Source organism: Botryllus schlosseri, chromosome 7 (assembly GCF_051294905.1).
Source record: "Botryllus schlosseri isolate E-star chromosome 7, Bs_hap1, whole genome shotgun sequence".
In the NCBI taxonomy this organism is placed as follows: Eukaryota; Metazoa; Chordata; class Ascidiacea; order Stolidobranchia; family Styelidae; genus Botryllus; species Botryllus schlosseri.
Window position 1 is genome coordinate 16,964,348 of NC_137242.1, and position 27,248 is coordinate 16,991,595.

General features: G+C 39.7%; 1 protein-coding gene and 1 long non-coding RNA gene across 4 annotated transcripts in view; one reads left to right on the forward strand and one right to left on the reverse strand.

The window, feature by feature from the left end:
- Positions 1 to 27,248, reverse strand: part of LOC145443001 (uncharacterized) — a 297,994-nt gene that overhangs the window by 265,846 nt on the left and 4,900 nt on the right. The window lies entirely within an intron of this gene.
- The window catches only part of LOC145442786 (uncharacterized), a 47,417-nt gene that overhangs the window by 7,860 nt on the left and 12,309 nt on the right, over positions 1 to 27,248 (forward strand). For all 3 annotated transcript variants that reach the window (XM_080320777.1, XM_080320779.1, XM_080320778.1), the window contains 5 exons: positions 3,482 to 3,625; positions 4,339 to 4,417; positions 12,182 to 12,359; positions 17,962 to 18,144; positions 21,672 to 21,848. In XM_080320777.1, the coding sequence (XP_080176903.1) occupies positions 3,482 to 3,625; positions 4,339 to 4,417; positions 12,182 to 12,359; positions 17,962 to 18,144; positions 21,672 to 21,848 (761 nt within the window). The remainder of the gene's footprint in view (positions 1 to 3,481; positions 3,626 to 4,338; positions 4,418 to 12,181; positions 12,360 to 17,961; positions 18,145 to 21,671; positions 21,849 to 27,248) is intronic.

Sequence of the window (27,248 nt, forward strand, 5' to 3'; positions counted from 1 at the left end):
CACCATCCTATATCGATATACGTCGTCTAGATCGGTGGTAATTGTCCGCAGGCTCATGCAGCATGTTTTTTGTAAATTATTGACACAATTATGGCACAATTCAACTTAAAAAAACACAATTTTCTTTTAAAGGCCTTGTTCTAAAAGATTGTTCAAAACAGGGGTCACCAACACGCGGCCCGCGGGCCACATGCGGTCCGCGAGGTCATATTTTGCAGCCCACGACTTGATTTGAGATTTCAGAAGAAAGCTAAGAAAACCATTTTGAAATGCTGAAATTGACTACAGTTTCAACATATTGTTTTTGTTGTTTCAAGATAAGCTATTCTGCTGTGCCCAACATCACTATTCGTCACTAGCCAAAACGGCTTTGGCAATGGCAACAGTATTCCATCGAGGGAGAATCAGCTGATATGAATAGGCATATTGCCTCGACGTGCAATGGCCCAAACACTGCCAAGATCCCGACGCCAGGAAAACGGCTTAGGGCAGTGCACTCAAACTGTAGGGCGCGCCTCCTTGTGAGGCGTGAAAGCATCTGAAGGGGGCGCGGAGCTGCGGTCAACTGAAAAGATTTTCGCGCACGGCGCGATATAACTCGTAGTCGTAGTGATTGCTCTGTGTATAGTCCGAAATTCATATTATAGAATTCCCTCATCAACCTTCCATGCCATCAAACTATCCGTTGGGATTGCTAGCATTCTGGTTGCATTTTGCGATATATCGATAGGGGGGCGCGAAAGTTTTTAGTATCATAAAGTGGAGCGTGTCTAAAGAAGTTTGATAAATACTGGCTTAGGGCTTCCCCAGAAAATCAAGCTTTACCTGGAGATGGTCTTTCAGTTATAGATAACGCATCTCGCTAGCCCTAACATCGATTCCTTAGTCGATGAAAAGTGTTTCCAGATAATGTGTATAGCACAGAGTGAAAAAATGAAATTGATGATAATGATTGGTTGTTGTAGTTGCATTTCTTTAATAAAATATTACTTCTTTTATGGCCACTATGCCCATCGCCTCTGTTAGGTTGCACAGCGTTGTATTGACGTACAGTTTTAAAACGTGGCTACCAATTTTATATCGATATTGAATTGATGCGGCCCGCGGCCGCTACGACATTTAAAAAGTGGCCCGCGACCGGGTTTGAGTTGGCGACCCCTGGTTTAAAACATGTTTTAAACCAAGTGTTTTAAAACACCGTTTGCTTTAAATGCAACCCTAGCTATCTCGGGTTATATTCAACAAACTGTTTCGAACGAGGTATTGCATCCAGCAGCACACAGCGTGTCGAAATCGAAGAGGCACTGTACCACATTTGAGAGTGAGAGCGTTTTGCACATTTTGTCGAAATCATTAATTTAATATACGTGTATTTGAGACCCACAAAATTAAATCGTCCAGATATTATTTCTTCATCGTATCAAAAAGGATGATGCTGTTTAGTGTTGTGACCCACAACGCTACACGAACGTTATATAATATGGATTGCTTTGTCTGGAATACATTAGGGTAGACCGGGGACAAATGTAACTAGGGGCAAATGTAACAATCGACCTCACCGTTAGTAGGGTGGAGATATCGCCTTGATATTTTGAGTGCGCATGCGGTAGTTATCTCTCCTAACATCCCTGCAGTGACGTTGAGCTACGACGCGCAGCCCCGGAATAATTTGAAAAAAACGAAATTTTGGACCCTCAAGTAAATATTTTCTGGTCTGGAATAATTTGTTCTGACGGATAGTACCTCAAGTAGTTACAACGTAATATATGTAGATGGAACAATGTTACAATAGTCTATCGTGATGATAGGAAAACTAGGACTTGCGTCGCCGGGAAGGTACCATACTAAGACGCTAATCATGGTCGAGCGTGACAGGGGCAATCGTAAAACTCTGTTACTTTTGCCCCGTTCCAATATCTTTTTAATGCTGAATATCTATGTTCATATTTTGGTATAACCATTTATCTACTGAAAACCAATCTTGCAACAGCCATAAGTTCAATATCAAAACATATAATACCTTGCCATACCAATTCTAACATGATCATCTGTCGGAACGGCCATACAGCAGTGCTGATGTGAATCTCAGGGTTCGGTTATTTCCGTGATTCTACCACCCTTTCTCATGTTGATCGATTTTCGGTGTGTCGACCTTCGAGGGTCATTTAAGAACTTGCCCATGACTGAATCCTCATCCCCTGACTTTGAGCATGGCCCACTTACATTTTGTCATTTGTTCTGAACAATTTATTTTAATTTTGTACAGAACAGAAGATTGCCATTAGCTTTGATGCCACACAATGTTGTGTTCTCATTTTGCTACACTATCATCGGCCCAATCAACCAAAATATTTTAGCCGGATCGGTTTCGCACCTTCGCAGGTGACCGAATGCCCAAACCATTGTGCACGCTGAGCAACAGCACCTTGGTAAAAGATGCCTAATATGTGTAGAGGGATGATGGAATGGATGTGGTTCTTGTACACTTTGAGCTCATTAAGAAGGCACGAAGGGTGATACTGTATTCAGATGCCAAAATTCTATAGAGCGTAGCCTGAAAGCGTTCAAACTTCTATTTCTTTAGTTTAATGCAATAATACAAGTTGTGCTCCCGTTTTCGTTGTTCATTTCGTTTGTTTTTAGTTATAAATACCACTGTTATAATTGCCCCGCATAGGTGGTACAATTGCCCCAGGGTACGGGGCGGTTGTAACATTTGAGCGGCGATTTTCGCGACCCAAAATTTCCATTATTGAGTGTTGATTGAGAGTTCCATTTTAGTTTTTATATCAACTGTCGAGTTGTTGGCTTCGTTAGATAAAACTTTGGAAATGAAATTTCCACGAGAACAACACGTAATATTAGAAAATCAAAAAAGTGTTACAATTGTCCCCGGTCTCCCCTACTGTTAAAGTTAAAAACGTGTTGCAGTATTGAATTCAATGTGAGCGAGCAAAGATCTCTACCACGTTGATTTACTAGTCACCCAAAGCAATAAAATCAAATTCAATAGAACTAACTAACATTGTTGACAATCGCAGAGGTGAATTCGGTATGTCTACATGGGGCTCGAACCCGATGGTATGAGCCCGTACCTGATGGTTGTTATAACAATCTTGATTCGATCCCGAATACAGCACATACAATTATTATATTGCGAATTAGCTGAGTGGTCATCGCGCGCGATTCAAGCGCTAAATATTTTCAATAGTAAAGTCTCAACCCAAAAAGACAGACCGGACTGCGACCTACTTTTTACTACAGTCCTTAAAATATGAAGGGGGCAGACCTAGGCAATTTTTGAAAAAGGCCGATGTAGAAAAAAGGATAAGAACCACTGGGATAGACGAACCGAGTAAGTTTATTTTGCCAACACGAATGCTCACATGTCGATCGAGACCGTTAAGATTAGGTTCGTGTCATCTCAATAGAATACTAATAGTGTTATACTGTCCGACTACAACCAAGACACTTTAAACAGCATGCACTAACTCATTGGAGGAACATCTTCAAAACATCGCTACCGGATGCGAGGTCGATACAGGAAGATGTGTGGCTGATGCCTGTACTGGATGCGATATGTGCTGCGGGCCTGTGTTCGAAACCAGAAACGAGACATGTTCAGGTAATTTGTTTAGTCTGAAAACACTTTACTCTATTCCACCAACTGGTATTTGTTTAGCTGAGCAGCAGAAGCTATTGAAACATGTGATTTCTTGTAGGTCTACTACGAATCTTCGATTTGGAGAGAAATTTGAAAAGCGCAAGTCAAATGCTCAATTTTGTAGAAATTGTAATGACTTTCAGGCAGTTATTGATATTTCCTTGTAACGTATTACTGAAGACAGATTTTATGTTATTTTCTTCTTGATTTGATTTTCAAGGGCGATTTCTCCTTGAATCGAGCAATTATGATGGTATTAGCATTCGGTACTTCAATCGTATATTTCCTTAGGGGGAAAGTCGCTCCCCGGATTGAATGTGTGCGTTTACAAGTTTTAGTGTGAATACGGAATATAAAAATTACGATTTGAAATCTACCTTCGCCATGCGTCTCGCGCGTTATACCAAAACATTAAATTTTGTTATCGATTACGACTTGTTGCTGGGCTATTTCAGTGAAAGTAAGTATACGGGATATTGTCTAAATATCCTCGAAAGGTTTGACATCACAATTGTAATATACGATATTGAATATTTAGGCAATGATGGCTCGGGTTAATCATTTTTTAACCATGACGTACTGACCGCACAGTGCAGTGCTCTTTCCAGCTTTGATATAGTTGTAAATCATTTAAATAGCAGGAACAAGTTGTAACCTTTTCACATTTCATTCAGGCGTCAATGTCATATACTCCAAAGTAGTGGGATGCTCCTGCGTGTCATGTGGTTCATTCAATATCGCTGTTTCCGGAAGGTATGTAAAACATGGTAATATTTGGCAGTAGGCGAATAGTGTTAGTTATCCATCAAAACTCCGCCCGCAAAACTAACGAGCGGAGCATATATAGGATGGTGGTCAATACCCTAAGATTTTCATCGAATTCAACATCATTAAAAAAGCTGAGTAGTAATTTCAGGATCAACGTATGTTACAACTATATATTGATATAATAGGCCTACATGTTAGTTAAGTTTCGATGGATCTTGATAGATGATCACGAGACCCGCGAGACTTCCATAGTCATATACTTTGCTGCGATACCCGCAGTATGTATGTAGGGTAGATTTGGTACCGATGGATCAAAAATTGCAAAATGATCTCTAGCCCTCAAATCTTCAGCCGAGAATAGCAGATCTTTTGCTGTCTCAACACTTCGATACAAGCTCTACCTATTCCGAACAGTTACATGAATATCAGCCTTTTCAAAAAATATTTATAAACGTTTAAAATTTGTTGCTCGAACGTGTCATCGGTCCCTACCCGGTGGGTCCAAAGTCAGCGACCATGCGACCTATGAGACATACGCTCAAAAACTCAAATTTGTTAAATTGTTTTGTTGTGTACTATAAGCTTAGCTACAGCAAGCCAATGAAGAATGATTCGTCACGACCTTCAAGAATAAAATAGATTATATCAACTCAAATGTTGGCATAAAATCATGTTTTGATTTACGCCTAAACTTACAAAATTAATGCCACATACATAATACCCGCTAATTGACATTTTGACTTTCAAATACCTCGTAATAGCGATAAACACCACATCTACCTGTGATGTTACAGCCTATATATATGTAGGCGAGTTTCTGTTGTTAATTGATTAGTTGGTCCATCTATTTTGCTTGATTTGGCTATGGTACCATAGGTCCCCCACCCCATAAATATTGTAATTGACTTGAAAATAGTCCATTCGAGGATGGTATTGATTCAAAAATATGTGCCATTATATACCCTGATACAAGCCCTATACTTCACATCAAAAATTATGGCGAGTTTGTTAGTCTGAAAGGTGATAAAGAAAAATGCAAATGTCGATCCAAATTTACTTTACACCCCCTAAAACGTAAATCATTCGTCACAGACCCCATAACTCACGCAGGTCGAAGAATTTTTTTTGCATGTGAGGAAAGATTCTGTCAGCATGTAATTGTAGACAAATTCACGGAATGTAATCATGGAATTATCATGGATAATTTTTCAAGTATTTTCGGTCCCAGTGATCTATCGGTACCACATCTCCCCTATGTATGTAAGTATGTATGTATGTATGTATCTATGTATGTATGTATGTATGTATGTATGTATGTATGTATGTATGTATGTATGTATGTATGTATGTATGTATGTATGTATGTATGTATGTATGTATGTATGTATGTATGTATGTATGTATGTATGTATGTATGTATGTATGTATGTATGTATGTATGTATGTATGTATGTATGTATGTATGTATGTATGTATGTATGTATGTATGTATGTATGTATGTATGTATGTATGTATGTATGTATGTATGTATGTATGTATGTATGTATGTAAGTGTGAGTGTGTGTGTGTGTGTTTGTGTGTTTGTGTGTGTGTGTGTGTGTGTGTGTGTGTGTATGTATGTATGTATGTATGTATGTATGCATGTATTAATGGGTACAACAGTGGAGCTTATCGTCTTTTTAGGCCTTGTGCTCCACGACACAAATTACATAATGTTCATAGATCTTTGATTTCTTGTATTCTCGGGAACGTCTTCCAACGTCTCTCGCAGTCATTCTCGAGGCGCCCTCACTCCCATGCGTCCCGATCGTGGTCGTTGCTGCCGAATTCTAGCTCGGCTCACTTTACTTCTGTGCTTTCCAATGCATTGCGGTTGCAGTAAGGTCGGCGACGAGCCCAGATAAACCTCCGACACGTAGAAGTTGACCAAAACCAGGATTCCAAACCACTTCCATTGGTGTTGCAACGCTGGTATTTAGTGTTGGGATCAAGTCACTACCTTCGAGTCACGAGTCATTTCGAGTCATTGCACATTTTGACTCGAGTCAAGTCAAGTCAATCGATTTTCGAAGGTGACTCGAGTCAAGTCAAGTCACTCAATTTTTGGAGGTGACTCGAGTCAAGTCGAGTCAAGTCAAGTCAAGTCACGAGTCAAGTCACAATTCAAGTCAAGTTGCCTTTTCAAAGTATGAGGCATGATTACGTCTTTGCATTATGCTATAGCTGTCTGAAAAACAGATTGAGTGGTCATTGATTTTGAACTGATGAACGAATATAGAGTTAAATATACACGTAAGAAGGCGCTGTATCGATCACATATACGTAGAACTGCTAAACTACGTAAGTAGTTGCATAGCCTCAGTTTATAGTTACCAGCCAAAATAGAGAAACGAATTGATAAAATGCCATACATTACCCATTTACAAATTGATATGATACAATTCGAGCCTGCGCCAATGGTTGAGAACTATATAAACTATATTCGAATTCAATTTCAATACAACATGAGGTTTGGTTAAGGTAAGAACAGAGAACAGAAATAGACATTTTGCTATTAAATTACGTCACTATACTAGTTTACGACAACGTAAGCTCGCAGCTTCGATCACTTCGTTTGCGGTCAATTTATTTGTGAGAGAACAATGGACTCTCACGGTCATTTACTGATTGGTCGCTCTCACGGGTTACGCCAGCGTTTCGCGAACAATCCGAACATATGCAAGATACAGTGATTTTTATCGACACCGAATACTTGATGACTTGAAATTGACTCGTAAAATTTACTTCGAGTCACGAGTCAATCCGTATTTTTGAAGCGCCGAGTCAAGTCAAGTCAAGTCATTTTTGCAAAGTGACTCGAGTCAAGTCAAGTCATACGAAAAAGGTGACTCGAGTCAAGTCATGACTCGAGTCATCCCAACACTGGTATTTACCCAACTGTGCCACTTGCTTCCCCCGACCAAGTCATATGACTTAAGATTCGGATTAACCAGAGAGGCATTTCATTGTCACTTCGAACAATAATGAAGTTCCACATCATTGGTATTTCGTCTAAGAGTATAGTCGTACATGAAAATTTGGGCTGGGATGAGGAAAATAATGGGAAAAATTAGCATATTATGAATGCGAGGCATTCGATATAATCCAGGCAGAGCTGTAAAAAAGTGAGGGGAACACTATTTGAATTCGAAACCAAACGGTACATACAATCTCTTGGACTAGGACTCGAGTGTTAACACTATGACTAGGAGTCGACTTGACTGGAGTCAAAACTATAAAAGTAAGATTGACTTTTGGCTCGGAACCTTGTGACTTGATTACAGCTCGGAGTCTCGGTCGATGTAATTAATATATGTAGCGGTCCCGAGGTTTGTGTGCTAAGTTTCAGGCGGCATAGTAGCTCAAGCTCAGCGGAACGTTTGGAATTATACGATCCACCATATTTACAGATTGTGTTCCTATTTGCGCAATTTATTACTGTTTCCGGTACAACTTATTTGTGTCGCTCCTCCTCTTATTAATTACATGCGTTATAATGCGACAGCGGGAACCGAAGCCAAGGCTGTATCTAGTCTGGACAATGGTTCTCAACCTTTTTTACTTGGCAGATCGGTAAAACTTCAAAACAGATATTGTTGACCAGTGAACCTTCAAAAATCAGAATATACCCTAAATTTAATGAGCAGAAATGTATGCAATTCAAATGTAATATTGAAAATCCCATTTAATGCTGTTTTTTTAATAATATATATTTGTACTTGGTTCTATTGAAGTGTCTGCGTGAAGCTAGCCAAGTCAGTTAATACCACTAACTTCATTATGATTGTTCGGATCTCTTGGAATAAATACAACTTTGCTGTTTGCTCTATAGCAGGGGTGTCAAACTTAAATTCGCGGGCCAGATCAGTCAACTGATTCCAAAATGTTACCTCGTGTCTTTACTTTTCACTTGAATACTTCAATATCAAGCATATATGGATAATACACGGCTCATGGGGTTTTGTTATAGCAAGTCGCAACACCTCTATTCGCAAACAATGGAATTGGCAGAAATATGATTATTGTCTCATATTTCTATGCTCCCTATGCTATAGTCGTAATCTGGCGTTAGTCCAGCGTATGCGCTACCGGGAATACAAGCTATTCAATTGTAAACGCGGACGTCGCTATTTGGATTATTGTTATCAACTTTAATGGAGGGGGGGTCATTGGTGAGCCAAGTACAAGTTCATGTCTCAATTTATCTAAAGATATATGTCGTAGTGGGCTGCTTTTGGTTTCTATGGATTTATATGATACCTAATTCGATGGTATAAGGCATGACAATTTTCGGGTACCGACGATCATACATGAGGAGTTCGGCCGAAAATACGCATGCCGAAAAAAGTGGTTATTTCCAGATATTTTCCGAGTGAGAAACATAGTCATAAATTCTGACAGAACATCAGAGGTCGACTTGTACGGTATCCTGTATAATTTTTCACCGTTTCGAACATCAAACCTTGTTCTGGGGAGTTTTTTGTGGATGTTTGTTAATTGTGGTCACGTTTCGTTGATTTTCAAGGACATAGTCAAGTTCAAGTCTAAGTTCGTGACGGAATGTGAGTCATAAACTGGTTTACTATGCCTGCAAATGGTTGGATATGACAAGAGAAAGTATACCACGTTGTTTCATGCCATTAACTGGGCGGTAGAGGCTGGATTCGATATTGATCGTGAACTTGGCGATTATGACCACTCACTGACCACGCCCATATGTAAATTTTTCGTGTATTTTTGATTTTTCGATATCTGGCGAACCGCGTGGTTTACGGCCACTGTTGACGGCTTGTTCGAAACAGGCAACGGTGGCTACGCACTGAGGCATCGACTCTCTGACGCCATCCTGGGGGTCTTGAAAAATTAGAGAGAGAAAGAGATTTTTCTCAGAAAAGTTTGTTCATTCAGTCTTGTAAGAAAAGCCTAGACATGCTATGGGGTGTCGATCGAGGGCGAAAACGGTAGAAGGCTATACTCCGCCCAACTTTTGAACTGGAACAGCTTAGATATTCGAATTCTATATTGGAGTTTTCGCTTGTGTGAATAACTACTTTTTGGTCCATTTTTCCATAAAACTCTGAACTCAGTGTGAACTTTTTGCCTTCTCCAAGTAGAGAGAGTGACACCACAACCCTGCAATCGGGTGGTTTTAACGTGGCCCATGAACATTTGTCGTCTTGAGAGAATATTCAATGACAGTATTTCCTGCAAAAAAATTCAACATTTGTTACAAATGTGCTGGATAATATATTATTTCTTCAATCTACTCAGAATTGCTCCGCGGGCCGTATATTTGACACATCTGCTCTCTAGCCTCTTTTATAATATCAAGTGTTGGAATTTACCGAAGTTTTTGTGAAAGTTCCCGTAGATTTCACATATAACGTCCGCCTAACGAGCTTTAAACTACTTTAAAACGGTTGATACAGCACTTACAGCATTGTGACTTACGCTGAGGATATACAATGAAATGTATGTTACGACAGCATGCAGAAAACACGTTTCAAACTTCTTCATCAATTTTATGTCTCTACTGTATGAACAAGCGTACAAATTCTTGCATTTGAAATAGAAAATTCTAGTATATTTGGCGTACCGGCAGGAAACTTGCCACGGACCCTGCGGAGCGATGCTTGATAACCATCTGGTCACAATACGCCAGTGGTTCCCAACCTTTTTCATCTCGTGCCTCCCTTGGCCGAAATTTTAGCCAAAATTCCCCCCTTAGGATAAATCTGTCCGGTGATTAAAAATGGTCATTTCTACCGCGCGAACACCTGTTGACTGAGAGAATACGACGAGCGGTACCGAGTGTTTTTCTAGACGTGCTGTACTAACACTTCGTAGACCTCCAAAAACCATGGTCTTGGTCCCAATCACACAAATTCTGGAAGGCTTGACTCAACAGACCCCCACACTTTCATTTGTGTTTTCGGCTTACAATGCACCAATCGCTAATATAACTGCTGTGAAAAATCAGTATCCATAAATTTACTGTTCTCGCGATTTTTTGTCAAGTTTGCGTATGCATTTGGCCAACAATAGTGGTACTTTCATATATAGCAGGGTTGAGCAGACTCGAGTTTGACTCGTGTCACCATTTTCTGATAACTCGACTTGACTCGAGTCATTTTCTCAAAATACGGAAACGACTCGACTCGACTCGAGACAATCTGGGTATTGACTCGACTTCGACTCGAGTCATTGTGCATGACTCGAACCAAGCCATATGACTCAAGACTATAAAACGGCCAAGACCGACATTTCATTGTAATTTCGAAGAACAGTAAAGTGACCACTCTGTTGGAATTTCGTCTATTGATCCTGGTACTTGACAATGCGACAAGAAACTGCTCAAAGTGAGGAAAATTAGTATATCATAAATCCAAATCATCCAATATGACCCAACAGTGTTGACTTGAATCTGACTTGGACTCGTACTCGAGTCATAATAACATGACTCGGACTCGACCGTCTGCTCGGTGACTTGGACTCAGACTTGACTCAATGATGAATTGAAAATGACTGGACTTGACTCGAGTCAAAACTATGAAAGTGAGATTGACTTGTGACTCGGAGCCTCTTGACTGGGTTACAGCTCTGATATATAACATACACGTGATCAGATTCCATGCTGGAGCTAATTGAAATTTAGGACACCCATTACGTTTCGGCAACATTGCACCAAGTTTACCATGTCTTTTTTCGATCGGGTAGCTGTTCACTAAAAATAAACCAAGGCTAGCGATCTCTTTGACTTGAATCGATGACGTTGGAATATTTAGTCACTGTCTGAAAATGTTGACTTGAAAATATAAGATAAATACTTTCACTAGAGGCCTTGTTGTGATAGATTCGGCACGACATTTACTCGCTTAGGATATATTTGATTGAGTGGCCATCGCTGGCCTACAAAATTGTCTTGCGAACTGCAGCACATCGGAACTAGTTTCAAAAAAAGGGGTGGGGGGGGGGGGTTTGTATGTGAAAAAGAGATTTCAAATAGCATTTGGAAATACTTTCAGCAAACAATTAAACAGCCATAAGGAGCATGCGTTCGAATATAACTGGTTGACTACATGACAGTTCGAACATGAACAATTTGGGAAATTCGGTACAATTCTAAAGTAGAATTCCTCCCTAAAAATTGCAAAATTCCCCCAAGGGGGGAATTCCTCCCCGGTTGGGAACCACTGCAATACGCGGTAGAGCGGCCAGTTAGCGTAGCGTTGTGATCCACAGCTGCAACACGAATAGTTGTGGAATCGAGTCGTGCTGGACAAGTCGGTAGATACGGAATCAATGTAAAGAATATTGGCACGGTTAAAATGACGATAGTAGTCATAAAAACACCATGAATACCACGAACAACAACAACAACATGACGCGGTAGAATGCTGATGCTGTTGAAAATATCTATCTCATGCATGGGATGTAACAACAAGAATCCAGCTCTCCACACTGCCCGCCTATGTCAATTTCCAGGTTTCGAGGTCCAGGAAAGCATATTGAAGACTGATTTTCAAAACTACTTACGTGATTAGTTTTTAAGTCAACGAATTATACTTCTACTTCAAGTAGTTTTGGACTGCTTCGAAAATAACTATAGGCGTATAGGCCTACTTCTACTCGTTCTTGAGCAGGACACTTGTGATTCTATTTGAGTATATAGCTTCCGTGCCTTCTTTGACCATCTATGCGTATTTCAGAGTGACGGGTGCCTGTACATCGACATCCTCATGCGAATTATCAATACAGAGAAACGGGCAGGAGGTGACTACTTCCAATACCGACGGATATTACACCTTTGTCATATCATACCCTACCAATAACAAAGTGTCTTACACTGTTGTAGACGTTGGCGGTAGCTACCTCAATTCAATCCAGGTAACGTGAAAACTACCTAATTTCCATTTATATTTAATGGGACTGGGGTGGAAGTACAAAAAAATTAATATGAAAACGGCGATGCAAATTAGCGATGTTCATTCCGTACTTCTCATTAGTATCAGTATGCTCATCATCTTATTTGTATTAGGAGTAAAGAGATCTTTATGACTTTTGTGATTGCGATATCCTTCGGTTGTGTACAGGGTCGAAACGGCAGTTCGCCAGGCCCCTCCCAATACGTTGGTCGTAGGCCCACATAGGGCGATAAAGCGAACTTGTGGGGGCTATGCTCCCCAGACCATCAGGACATGCGTTTCTCCTTTACGTATCAGCGAGGATAAGTATCCTCATTAGTAGTGAGTCAGTTTGTCTAGCCTAACCGCCCGAAGCGCGAAAACTTTCCGTAATTCCTGATTTAATCAGTCAATAATATCGGAAATTGCATATATATAATTATATATTTTTTTCTTATCCGCTCTCTACCCCACGTAAGCAAATTTATCTGTAGAGCGGTGTGAGCTGTTGCCTTGGAAATGGAAGGCCCATGAATAATAATTAAACATATTCGGGCTGGCCCATTGGTCTAATGACTTCGTTATAAGAAGTTATTTCGTTACCCCCTGTCTGCTATGTCAAAATATATTGAAATTGCCGAAACGTACCAAACTAAAAGACCCACATGATTTCAAATTTGTATTTCTTCACTGGCAAATAATTTTTCTTTGAGGGATGGCATTTGCCTTGTGGGTTTCAGATTGGCAAGACAGGAATATTCGGCGCCAGTCATTCAGATACCTATGGACAATTAAACATACATGTCATATAGGCCATATTTGTCCAATATTTTCACTTGTAGTTCCCAAAATTCCATATAACAATGAAAATCAGCTGTGATATCACAACTGAAGATTCATTACGTTATGAAGGCATGAATTCCACGCAATTCGGAATTCGTCGTGTGAGTTTCATTTTCTGTTTTAAAAACTGACGTGATCCAATAGTAGTGGTGGGCAAACAACGGCCCGCAACACCGTTTTGTGCGGCCAGCGAAAGGCTCGAGAAACTTATCAAAACATCGATAAAATGCGTACTAAAAATCTAATCACTGCAAGGACTCGATTGAACTAGTTCCTAATATATTTCACCACGATAAATAAATGTTATATTCGAACCATGTTATATTTTTATTTTATTGTTGTCGCGATAGCCCGACATCAAGGCCCACGCATTATAAAAGGTTTCAATCGCTAAACATCGCAGAAAGTCAAAATGGGAATGACCTTTGGATCACGAGTGTAATTTGACAATGGCCACTCCAGTAAGTTTATTATTTGAGTGCTGCACTTGGAAAACCCGATTCGAACGTGTATTAGGTAGGCCTATATTCGTTCTCTGTATCTGAAGAAGTATTTATATTTATATAATCTATATGTAGCGTATTTCAAGCTAACATGGTTACGACGCTGTCAGCATTATGTGTCCTCGAGTTTAACCAAAAGTAGAATCAGCAAATCTATAAACAGATCACTGCTGACAAATTAAAATCTCCATACTGTTCCAAGAATCGGGACAACCGACTTTCATCCCTAGTATTGATAATTGGCTAACGTTTCTAACGCGTGCACGATATATATTATTTTCATATCCTCATTATTTAATCAACTAACAATATTGCATTTTGGTATAAATCCCAATTTTATAAAGTGCGGCCCGCGAATGGATATAGATGTTGAACGCGGCCCGCGAGCTAAAAAGTTTGCCCACCCCTCTCCAATAGCATCCGCACTAATCAGGTCGTTTATTCGCACATTGCGGTGTCGCTATTCGATGACTATCACAAATCTACTTTCCACGAAATACGCACAGTTCGAAATTCGATTCTAGTGTTCTCGCAGCAGCGGTCTTGCTGCAAGAACTCATGCTCTGAGTAACTAGTAAATTCGAAATATTGAGAGTACCAATTGTCACTAAATATATTCGGAATGTGGATCTCTCCTAATCAATTATTCAGCTAATATTAAATATCACGTCACCTATATTCAAAGGGTGGGTGTAAATCACTACGGCTTGTTTCCATGATAGCATATCTCAGTTCTAATGAAATACAAAATATATGATGATACAAAATATATGATGACACAAAATCGTCTCAGAATTAATTCCCTCGGAAGGTTCTAGAACTACAGACTGATATCTGTTACTAGCGATGAGCCCACTCTAACTGAAGTACACACCAATTTCCAACTACTGTTACTCTGTGGACCATACGCCACCACTTAAAGAACCATTACTGGCTCGCGGGCAATAGGTTCCATGCCCTGATTTATAGGCATGACGTTAAGTTTCGTGTGATTATTTTACTAATCCACTTCGTCGCAACGGCGTCTCAGAATATTTGTAGGGGAGATATACTGCAAAAAAGTTTCACAATTTTCTAAATATGCGTATACGTTGAAAGTTGACCGTAAAATACAAGACCAGGTGAAAGCGGATTATTAGGCTAATAACTAGAGGTGCATCTATGAAGTTCACTAATGCACATCCCGAGATAGATGTATTTCTCCGTGAAGCTTTGAATACTCCTTGGTAAACACAAATATTGCTTGCTTGTTCATTTCGTCTGTGTCTACTAATTGTCGTCTTTTTGTAGGCTCAGGCATACTTGGTTTGTTATTACGGAATAACTGCCATTTATTGCTCACTTCAATCACATTTATACGTATACGAAGCTTACTGTCACATATTACAATATTATTGAAGAATCCGGTGAAAATACTAATAAATAGGGCAATTTCGTGTTGGCTACATAGAAAAGAATAGATTTATTCATCACAGCTTCGTTCAGTTGATCTAATGGTGCCTTTAACTTTAGCATATTCATTTGGTTTCATGGCAGACAGTGTTAATGGAACATATGATATAGGCTGTTGGGATGAAAAGGAATCTATTTTAAATAACATTAAAAATAAATAATAATAAATAAATTCGGTGATATCTTGGATAATGGAGCCAATGTGCAAAAAAACTACTGCCATTTTTCGAGATCAGCGCCCCTATATACTCTAGAATCGTTCTCACCTTCCATGAAGATTTTTTTTTGTTGGTCAGTGTTATTGTTTCAAACTATTCTAAGGTCTTTTGAACTCAAGTTGTGCACTAACGCGTCTGGCAATTCGTTTCAAAACAAATGAGCTTTCCGAATATCAATGTAATGTGAGAAGCGTGTCAATATATTTTGACGGATGTTTCAACTCATTCCTTTTGTTATGCTTCCATTGTTCGGACAGGTGAGAGCGAGATTATGAGACGTACGATTTACGATTTCTAGACGTTGCACGACGATGTATAACGCATCAATACCACGATGATGCGAAATAATATCACCTTACGCACCCCCACGCAGATTGATGGGCGCCCTGCGCAGTAAAACACGCCTAATCGCGTCACAAAAAGTTGATGAAAGTATATGTAGGCAACCTATAATAATGTTATGGTTAACTACAGCCGTATACCAGATTCCTTATCTAAAGTGTATCCTATACAAAACTCCTGACAGGTGTCTTATTTAAATTTTATCCACTTTATATTGTATCGACGTGTGGCATGCAATATGCAATATGAAGTATAAACGAACAAGCGGTAGTAGGGATAAAAGTTCTAAGCGCAAGAGCCTTATCTGGGCTGTCTCGATGTTCATACTGTGACTTTACGAAATATCCAGAGAACGATATGACTAAACGAACATGTAAGGTGATATAATCGAATGAAAGACCCATGAAGAATCAAAAGGCATGAATACCATCGCTCACGTGTAATACATCACGCGAGTGTAAGATTGATTGACTAACGGTCGTTTTGACACCGTGATATCTGTTAATTAAGCCGCATCGTGTGCATCGCATTATACACCGTGTGTTTCATGGGTGGAAGCAAATATTAGAATAGATTATATTTCTTGTTTTGCATAAGGATCATCGAGACGTTTCAAAACGATACCTGACGTATAGAGTAAAATACTTTGGGTCTGATAACTACTCGAGTAAGTAATTTAAAGAAGTTGAAGACAGATCTGGACAGTAAATGGGAACAGGTTAGTTTTGCCTACCACCACTACTTAATCAAGAGGTTAAGTTTACAGATCACTTTCCAAAATTTGGGAAATCTCAAAAATGATTGGTATCAATATCTCATTCAATAGATTATTGATAAAACAACAGCAATGAGCCTGCAACAAGCTCACAGTAAAGTCGTTAAGATTTGTCGCAAAGCGTTGAAAGTAGCTACCGACGAGTGGGCGTGCCAGCGACCATAGAATGGCGACAAGACTAGTAATCACGAAATCACGACTCTCGATTGGCTAATCGGCTATGCTTCAATAATCACGACGGTGGTTGCTTGCTGATTAGTTGCTAAAGGGGTATGCTAACGGCGGTAATTCCATAAGCGCATTGTAGGTTGTTTGACGGATAATGATTTAAGATTAATTCAAGACATGTTGAGTTACAAAATACATGATGATGAACAAACAACAGCTACTTATCCCGTTCGCATGCTTTACGAACGAGTAATATTGTATATAAATTCCAATGCCAATGTTTTAGTCGGTATGTGGGACGTACATCTTTGCGGTTGGCTGAACGAGTAAACCAACATGTGCCTAAATCGATTAGGTCAGTAAACCAACCTCTCGATCCCTCTGCACTTGTTCGTCGGTGTAGGGAGCGGTCTACTCTAGTTCCTATAACCAGGTATCAGTGTTTACTTCAGCAATCGGTCAACATCTAATGAACTACCCGGTCTGTGCCAGTCATATTTTCAAGTTCTGTTCAAGTACAATTTTCTACTAGGCAACATCTGAAAATAATACATAGTTTTGATGCGACAGTTATTGCCGTAGAAGTATTAGTAGTCTAAATATTTGAGGACTTATAGGTGCATAGACGACATGAAATTTGGGTTTTTCGAAAAAAAAATATACTTCGTAACTTATCAAGTCACTAGGCATTAAACGATACTTGCAACCGTGGTGTGTTAAAATAATGGTCATTGCCGAACGGCGACCCATCTCTATTTTATGTTTTTTCTTCGTTTCATCATCCATCCCTTGTTATGCTATTTTGTTTCATTATATGCTGATTGGATGTTTGAAATGAGGCGATGTGAGCGAATGGTACATTTATAGATATGTTGTTCTCCATGGTGAATCCTGCAAAATGATGATCGGTCTTAGGTAGATATGAGGATTTCTAAGAAGGTTTGAAATGTCGAAATGGTGTCCTTAATTGAAAATTATTTCAATATCTATATCACATTTATTATATAGTGTAAGTAAAATCACACCAATCAAGTTACAGCGGAATACTCCAATTTAAACGATTGTTTTTCAGTTCAAAATGCACCCGATGCAAAGAACGATTTACAGAAAAAAGTAGCTAGAAAACGTTTTGGAGTTTTGTATGATAACCACGATTTCATGAAAGTTTGTCGATTCTGAACAACTCCAGTGTGCATCAGTGCTAAACATAACTTTTTTGAGGGGACATAGGCCTACTTTGTGAATCGAATTCACATTGAAAATCACCACCGTGTTAATATTTAGGACGTTACCGTATCGCGTGACACACAGAGCTATGTCAGTTCGGATGCCGTGGTTCAGGAACGAGTTATTGACGCGAGATTTTCAGCCAGTGACGGAACAAGCGTAAGCATCTCAGACGATGCTTCTGTCGTCATCGCTCCAGGAAGCATCAAAACGGCGTCCGGAGAAACGTTCGTGGGCGACGTGAGTAGATAATTTTCGTTTTTATCTCTCTGGGTCTAATCTAGGCTCGATTTCGCAACTCGGAGAAGATCGAGAAACACCTCAGTTTGAGGTGGGCCTACCCCTATTGTCTACCAACGGCCAGCTGTCAGATCGTCAGTATTCCAAAAGTCATTCATTTATATCTGTAATATTGTTGTCATATCAATTGGAAGTTTGCTGGCATTTCATAGCAACCAACAGCACACCTCCATCCCATATTGAATAAAAAACTATTTAGAAATGCTTCGCTACCTATCTGAAATATATATATTCGACCCACCACCGATTCGTGACCCACTGGTTGGGAAGCGCGGCTAACAGAACATGGTTAAAAGGAGGGACGTGCGATCAGGGAAACCGGGTGAGCCAGTGTCTCACCACTCGCGATGATAACTGAACGAAAATAGTGAAAACGTTCGGTATTTGACTAGTGATGTTAATGACTTAATGAATGACTAATTTTCAATATGTTTACAACCGAAATTACGCAGTTTTCATACTTATTTTTCACCAATGTAGAGAAAGGGGAGGTGAGGCAGAGACGAGCCGAGCTTCAATCATCCCCATGAACAAGACAGATACGGCATGGGCATTTGCCGTCAGAATCCATATGCGATAACACAAATAGATTTCGTCATATCTGCAAATGCTTCCAATTAACTAGATGTAATGACGTATTTCGTTTTGATTTCGGAACAATGAATAGTGAATCAATACTGACTAAATGCACGATATCATCTGCAACGCCGAGTATAGGCTCACTTGTACGTAAGTGACAGGTTGCTTGTTGCTACTTGGTGGAGATACATGCTAAAAAGATATGGTTTCGATCGAATGTTATTTTCGCAAAGATTACGGGAATCCAAATATTATTTTCTGACGTTCAGCCAATGTTGTGTATTGGGACGGGCTGATGTTGTGTATTGACTTGTAATCCACTCATTGCATTTGACTCGAGACTCGGACAGCCAAGACAGCCATTCCACTCTAACTTTGAACAATAGTAAATTTACCACAATAATAGTATTTCGGTTATTGGTACTGGTCCTTAAAAAGTGGTTTGGAAACTGTTAAGAGTGAGATTGGTTTATTATGAATGCTAGGTAAACGATATCACTAAAGCATAGTTTACGTGAACTTGAAATTGAACAGATGATTTGGATTTGGATTCGAGACTTGACTCTTGGACTCGACTCGGCAATGAATTGAAAATGGCTGACTCAAGTCAAAACTATAGAATTGAGGTTGACTGTGACTCGGAACATTGTGATTTGGTTACAACCTCGAATCTTGTTCGTGAATTTTGACTGGACTGGGACGACTGCCGAATTGCCGACGAAATGCGGTTCAACAGTCATGCTCCGTCATATGTGTTCTCTCGCAATTCGTGCTGACACGATGGTAATTAGACGAAGAGAACATATGATTCTTTGATGTTACCTATATTATCTTGCATCAGATTTAAAAGTCAATTAGCTGTTGTATTATGAATGTAATGACCGCAATGACACTGATACAAACAGTTGGCCAATTCTTGATTCCACAAGTGTATGTTTAGAACACCAAACCGTTTGAGTATTGGATTATAATCACTAGGGCGATTTTTTTGACCGAAAAAAAGGAAAATTTTGACTTAAAAAATCTAAATTTGAACTTCTTTTTGACCTAAACGAACTAAATTCTGACCAAATTTTGACCTAGCGTACACAAATTAGTTGTTTTCCCACATAATGTTAAAATTGTACCAGTTATCTTCATTTCGGGTTGGAACTGGCTGTTCTAAAGAACTAGTTTAGCCTGAAAAAAACGTTTTGGGCTTGGAAACAGACAAATTTTTACATGAAAAAGGCAGTATTTTACCGAAATCTGACCCTATGAAGAATTCCATGTTGCAATACGTATTATGGTAGAAACAGTTGAAAAAAATTGTAGTACTTTCCTACATTCTTGGGTAGAAAGTGTATGTCCTTACTAAGAAGCTTGCCAAGAATGGAGAAAGAACGTTCAAAAGCAGCAGTTGTTGGCTGAAAACATCCAAGTTGTGCGTACATTGCTGGTGACACACCGTGTTGCTTCATTCTGACAATGTTGTCTACATCACAATTTTGCATCATGCGCTTCTTCATATAAGAATGTTGCAATGCCCAAGAAGTCTTTCTTCAGTTAGGATATTGCGATACGTTGACCAGAACACCATGTCTACCTATTTATTTTATTTGACCGTTTATGATTCGCAATGAGCACACAATTGACCGTTTACAACGGTATAGGCCTATAAAGTAGGCTACAAGCTGTAAAATATCAAATGATAAGTTCACCGACGGTGCTATCGACGGTGCTACGGTGCTATCGACGGTGCTACGATACAAACGAAATGCAGAAGTCAAAACAATTTTGACAAATTTTGACCTAACGCTGCAATTTTGACAAACTTTTGACAAATTTTGACATGTCCAAAAATCCCCCTAATAATCACATATCCGGGCCTGGTCGAGATCTCAGCAATAGTACGACGGTTTCACCATTCTAGTGTTTTAAGTAGTTAAAATGCTTTCTTACTATCAGCACCCCAGAGAAGAAATCCATATTGTAACTTTGATCGAGGATTAACACATCGGCAGAGCCCAAAACGGAAGGGCGGATCTGCGGTATAGCTGAGCAGACCACAATGCTTTGATTATTCCAATTATAGCGACTCTTTGTGACTCTGCCAAGACTTGTTCGATTCTGGTAAAACCCCGAGTATTTGCCCAGCAATGCCATTGACTAGGATGCCATAAACAATAATGAGGATTTCGCGGTGTTGACATAAAGGCCACTCATATACGTCGGCCATTTGACCATGGGCGAAGGTATTCAAGATTGCAGAAGTAGATTGACCATGCTTTGAGTATATTTATCACTAGTATATATACTATATAGTATACTATATTATATAGCCTACAAGCTTTAACTGCAATCCACCGCGAAATCTCATTCGAATGTGAAAATAGCGAAGCCGGCAACGTTACAGGCAATAGCAGCACAATGCCCTAAATGGTGTGGATAAAACAAGATTGAACGGCTCAATGCATTTGGGTTAAGTCATACTTTCCATTTGGTCAAAGGCAATTTTGCGGCCAGTTTTGAATGGCTTGCCGAGCGCTAAATTTGACCAAAATGGTACCAAATTTATATTTTCGTAATCAGTATGTGTAATGTCACAACTTTTGAAATATTTAGTGCGTTTCAATGGAAAGAGCTGATGTGATAAACGTGACAGGCCCACCCCACATGCTTCCACCGCAGATATTGAATGGACACGTGTTTTGTGGATCCTACATGTGTCGGTGACAAAATGTAGACGTTGTTTGTCAACGTAGTAAAGGCTCAAGACCAATATTTTTGAATCCTGGCATGGTGTGGTTCGGGTCCGATATAGAGAGATCACTTCACAGAATACGCAGGGCGATCCAAGGTTAATTTGAAGTTTGCTTAAAAATGTAATTCAATTCAAATCTATTCAGGTGGAGGTATCAATGAGCACCATCAACACGGCATCGCAGGATTCACTGGATCGTGTTAGCTTGTCTTTGACAACTGGCAACACAGAAGATGGGACCGGGACAGTTATGATGTCTGAAGGGATGATTATACCCGTTGTCACCTCCGCTACTACGGGAGAGGCACTGGAAGTTAATGGGGTAAAGTCGACAATATAATGTCAACTAAGGACAAAACAGGCCAAATTCGATTCGCCATCAACAATCTGTCCTGCCTATGGTTGGTCGAAAGTATTGATGCTAATCAGAGTGATGACATTAAAATCGGGGATTCACAGCAATTTTATCAGCATTTTCATTGTTAAAACGAAAGAAGAAAAGATAACGATGCTTTTCACATTACAACACAATAAATGATTGATTCAAATGCAGTACTCGAAATTTAAATTTTCAAGGTTATGGTCCGGTTACGACCACCCTGAATATAGATATCAATAATATTCAATAAACATACTATATGAACATCCAGAATGTTAAAACGTGTGCACTTGTTCGCAAATCGCTTGAAGCGTGAAAACGCATCACTATGAATACGGAAGATAGGAGTATTTATCAGATTTTCACCTCAACCTCGGCCATCGGCACTTTCGGTTATAGCAGGGGTGGGCAAACTACGGCTCGTAACACTGTTTTGTGCGGCCCGCAAAAACCTCCAGAAAAGTTGTCAAAATATTGATAAAAGGAGTACTAAAAATCAAATTAGTGTAGCTTGTGAGTACTTGATTAAACCCTTTCTATATTTCAACATTTTAATGATAAGTCATATTCTTACCATCGTCTTTTTTAAATTGTATTGATGGCGCGATAGCCCGCCCTCGCGGTCCATGCATTTTGAAGGGTTTCAATTGCTAAGGATTACAGAAAGTGAAATGTAAATGAACTAATTCGGACCAAGAGTGTGATTTGAGTTTGGCAACATAAGTTTATTACTTTTAGTACTGCACTTGGAAAAACCGACTCGTGAATGTGGTGGATAGATTTGTTTTTTGTATGTGTGGAAGTATTTATATTTGTAGTATTTATATGTTCTAGAAGTGTATTTAAAGCAAGGGTGTCAAACATTCGGCCCGCGGGCCGCATCCGGCCCGCGAAGCAATTCTGAGTAGATTTAAAAATTCTTATATTTTCCAGCATATATGTTACAAATGTTGAGATTTTTTGCAGGAAATACTTCCATGGTTCCATTATAACCATTCGACCACGGCGCAGTGGCTCCACTCTAGTTACCACTAGTAACAAGTCGGTGAAACGTAGGCCTACATCCAATTTCAAGAACGCCAAAAGTGCACACTAAGTTCAGAGTTTTATACGAATATGGACCAAAAAGTAGTTATTCAAAGAAGCGAAAACCCCAATGCGGAACTGTTATATGCAGTTTACTTAGAAAATATATTAGTTGCGCAAATATATAATCGAAATATCTATGGTCGCATTGCTTTTGACCTAATAGCTGGGATATATAGAGTTCTATATATCCCTGCCTAATAGATACCCAGACTCCAGAGATAACGGACTCGCCGTTTAATAATAATAAACCCAATTCCAATTAAATATCTTGTATTTCTCACAACGCATATGCAGGGCTAACGCCAGCTGACAGCTAAATCAAAGGTAGCAAAGAATAGTGCGAGATAGTGTAATGGTTATCCCTCCCGCTTCTCGATCGGTAGGTCGTGGGTTCGATCCCCGGCCGGGTCATACCAAAGACTCGTAAATTGGTATCCGCAGCTATCCTGCAAGGCGCTCAGCAATCACGGATAGCATGGAGGAGAAAACAACGGGGCGCAGACTAGATGTCCTCACGGCCGTATCGCAACTCCGTCGTCAAAGCATCTCGATGGTGCAGGCGATAAAAAATATCATATCTCTATGCCAACTTATATATCGTTGTTAGCGCCACTGTTTTAGTCGTTCTTCACTGTATTCAATCTGACAATCATCGTGTTTTTGCCAATTCCATTGTTCGCGAATAAAGGTGTTGCGACTTGTTCCTTAAAATACGCTATGATCAGTGTATCCTCTATATATGGATTTATAACACGAGGCAACACTTTATGGAATCAGTTGATTGGTCCGGCCCGCGAGTGATTTGAAGGCTTGAATCCGGCCAGCGACGCAATTTGAGTTTGACACCCCTGATTTAAAGGTAACATGGTTATGATGCTGTCATCACCGTGTGTCCTGGAGATGAACCAAAAGTACAACCAGCAAATTTATGAACAGATCGCTGCTCACAGACCCAAATTTAAATCCAGTTCTAAAAATCGGAACAACCGACTTCTTATCCCTTATCTTGACAATAAGGACGAACTATATGTTTGTCCCTCAATACATTCGACGAGATAAGAAGTTATAGTGACTACTTCCTTGGAGCATTACCGTATCAAATAACAAACGTCCTGTGCAGCTTATCGCTGCTCAAAAGGCATGGGAATAGATATGCGTCCCATACTATTAAACTACCAAATTGCCGAAAACTTTTTTATGAAAAGCATCATTTGGAATCAGAATTCGTTCACGGACTGTAGGTTGCGCAATTTATGATATTTAGCATTGTTACTACATCCTACGCAAACTTGCGAACGGTGGACATTTCCTAGCTTATGCAGTGACGTGCGGTCAGGGGAGGCAAGTGAGGCAGTGCCTTACCTGTCGCCAGGATGCCTAAAGGAAAATTGTGACACATTCAATTATAAATATGCATATTTACCGTCGATGTTCATGAAAAACTAAATTTGAATACTTTTTCATCCCACGTCACCAATTTTCATATTTAATGTTCAAAAACACAGCACGAAAGGAGAGGTGAGGCGCCATTGGGTCGTGCCTCGCCTGCGACAAGGCAATTCATCATAAACAGCTCAGAATTCGTAATAACTGGTCTCAATCAAATCCTATTTACGCACCGATTCTCAAAATCCTAATACTAACAATCATAGAGCATCGGAACCCCATCAAAACCGCCAAAGAATGCGAAATTCGCCTCTATGACGTACACTGGCAACACAGAGAAACAGTAACCAGGTAAGGCACAATCCAATCTGCCTCACTCACTATTCGCGAACAATCGGACAATCGCAGTACAATGAAACACGCTATTGATTTCGGAATCCGACAGTGTTGTGTGAATTGTATAGTAGCGACGGCCAATACGTAGTGTGGAGCAAATACATTCCCTACTAATTTAACGGCTATGTATTTATCATCCATAAAGCAACCTCAAAATTGCGGTATGTGATAGCTTTACATAGCCTGCGTTGTCGTTCGTGGCCTTCATGGTGTTTTCGACTGCAATAGGCATATTATGATTCCATATCTGCCGACTTGTAGCACAACGGCACACTTCTAGGCTTTTGTAAGACGCCGCTTACATGGATCAGATGGCGAGGGGTAGCCTAGATATTCTTCGTGTGAAGAGTACTAATATGATAAGAACCAGGTCGTCAACTCAATCGGCTAACATTTTACGTTTCATGTATTTGAAAATCTTATTCTAATGGAATCTGCATCCCCAAACCTGAATCTCACCCTGATTTTTCACAGTCTTGCTGGTGTCTTTTACCATTTAAGTTTGATGTTAGTGAGCGGTGTATATTTAGTTTTGCTGATACAGTGTCCAATTCAATCTCGTAAAGGAATAGATGGGACGAGAATAGGACAATACAGAATATAAAACGGAAATTAGGACCATGATTGAAATATTTTTTTCGTTTCTCCTTTCATCCATCGTTGAGCGATCTGTATTAAATAACTGAATATTTCACTAAAAGAAAAATTGAATTATGTATTGTTATAGAATTGCAATGGCTAAGAGGGTGCAGAAAAAAACGTACTCGCCTACATGCTTTCTCTTGCTGCGGTTGTTATTTGCATCTTTGTGTATCTCTAACCAGAGATGGTCGGTAACGAAGTACTTCTACTTTTTCGAAGTACTCAAGTATTTTGCCTCTACTTCCAGTACTTACTCAAGTAGATCTGATTTTCGCTACTTATACTTCTACTTCGTAATATCTGGTGATCTACTTACTTACTTTTCGTTATTTTCAGTTTGTCAAGTAGAAGTAGTTTAATCCTCCAATTAGAAAGATAGCCTGACGAATTTCGGGGCTGTTTTCACGGAGTACCAACATTTAATTTTCATAAAAGTCGAGTAAAGCCCAGAACTTTTGTTGCGCTTCGCGCACAGTAGTTTTGGAGGGTCAAATATATGTTATCACGAAAGTATCGATGAATATAATTTAAGCACCGGATTGCGTGGTTCCGCTCAGTCCGCATTGTCGCCCATTTCAAATATTTCTTCACAGTAAATATGGCCCACCATAGCGCTTGAAACTATCGTTTTGCAATTTAGCAATTGCCTATCACATCATATTCTAGCAGCCCATGACGTGTCCTAATCTGGAAAAGTGGACTCCGGCTTTTTTGAACGTTACACCTGTTTTAGCAGACCACCTTTCTGGACAGAAGACGTGAAATATATTTTCCGCTTTTTTTTTGTATTTCTCTTTCAATTCCGAGTATCATACTTTGAGTTTTAATTAATATCAGTTCTTTTGTCTGCAGGACGTACATGTTGAAGTATAAAAGCAAGTGTAGTAATGCCTCTATTTTCCGAAAATAAAGCTCCAATATATACAATTTTACGATCCACCATATTTTATATTAACGTATACTAATTGCGCAAAGTGTTCAAACCGTGTTCGATACAACTTATCCGTATAGCTATTCGCCTAAACTATAGAAGCCTTATAATATGCGGTAGGACGCCATGTCATGATATTTTCTGGAACGGGGTGATCGAGTAAACAAAGGATTAGTACCGCATTTTTATATAAATACTGTAATTTGCATCCCATAATGCGGACGAATGTTTATTCTGTCGAAAATTGATACCTCCTGGGATACATCAATAGAAATCAAGCTCTCTGCACCTCCCGTATAGCGCAATTTGCAGCTTTTGACAGTCCATGCGAACGAATTACGACGACCGTTTTCAAAACACTTACTTACTTGAGTAGATTTAAAGTCAAGCAATTCTAATTCTACTTCAAGTAGTTTTATATTGCTCATGAAGGAAGTACTTCTACTCGTACTTGGGTAGATATTTTCGTCGATACTTCTACTTCTACTTGAGTAGCGTTCTTGACTACTTTGACCACCTCTGTCTCTAACAGGTACGGTACACGTGTGTGTGACTGTGTTTGTGGGGGCGTCTCTGACTCATGTATATTAGTAACCATGTTACCCTTATGTGGCGAGATAGCGCAGTGGTGTAATCCGCGGCTGCAACACCAATGTCGGCAACACCGAGTCCGACCGAGGTCGACTTCCGAATTCCGATACCTAAGTGTTGGAGGTTTACCTAGGCTCCTCCTCGCCACCTCATCCGCGTAAGCGGTGTCTTACAAAAACCTAGAGGTGGGCCGTGCTATAAGTCGGCAACTACGGAAAATAAGAAGAATATCGCCTGGTGTAAATGACCATAGTAGTCGACAAACACCATGAATACCCCAAAAAACAAACAAAACCATGTTACCCAAA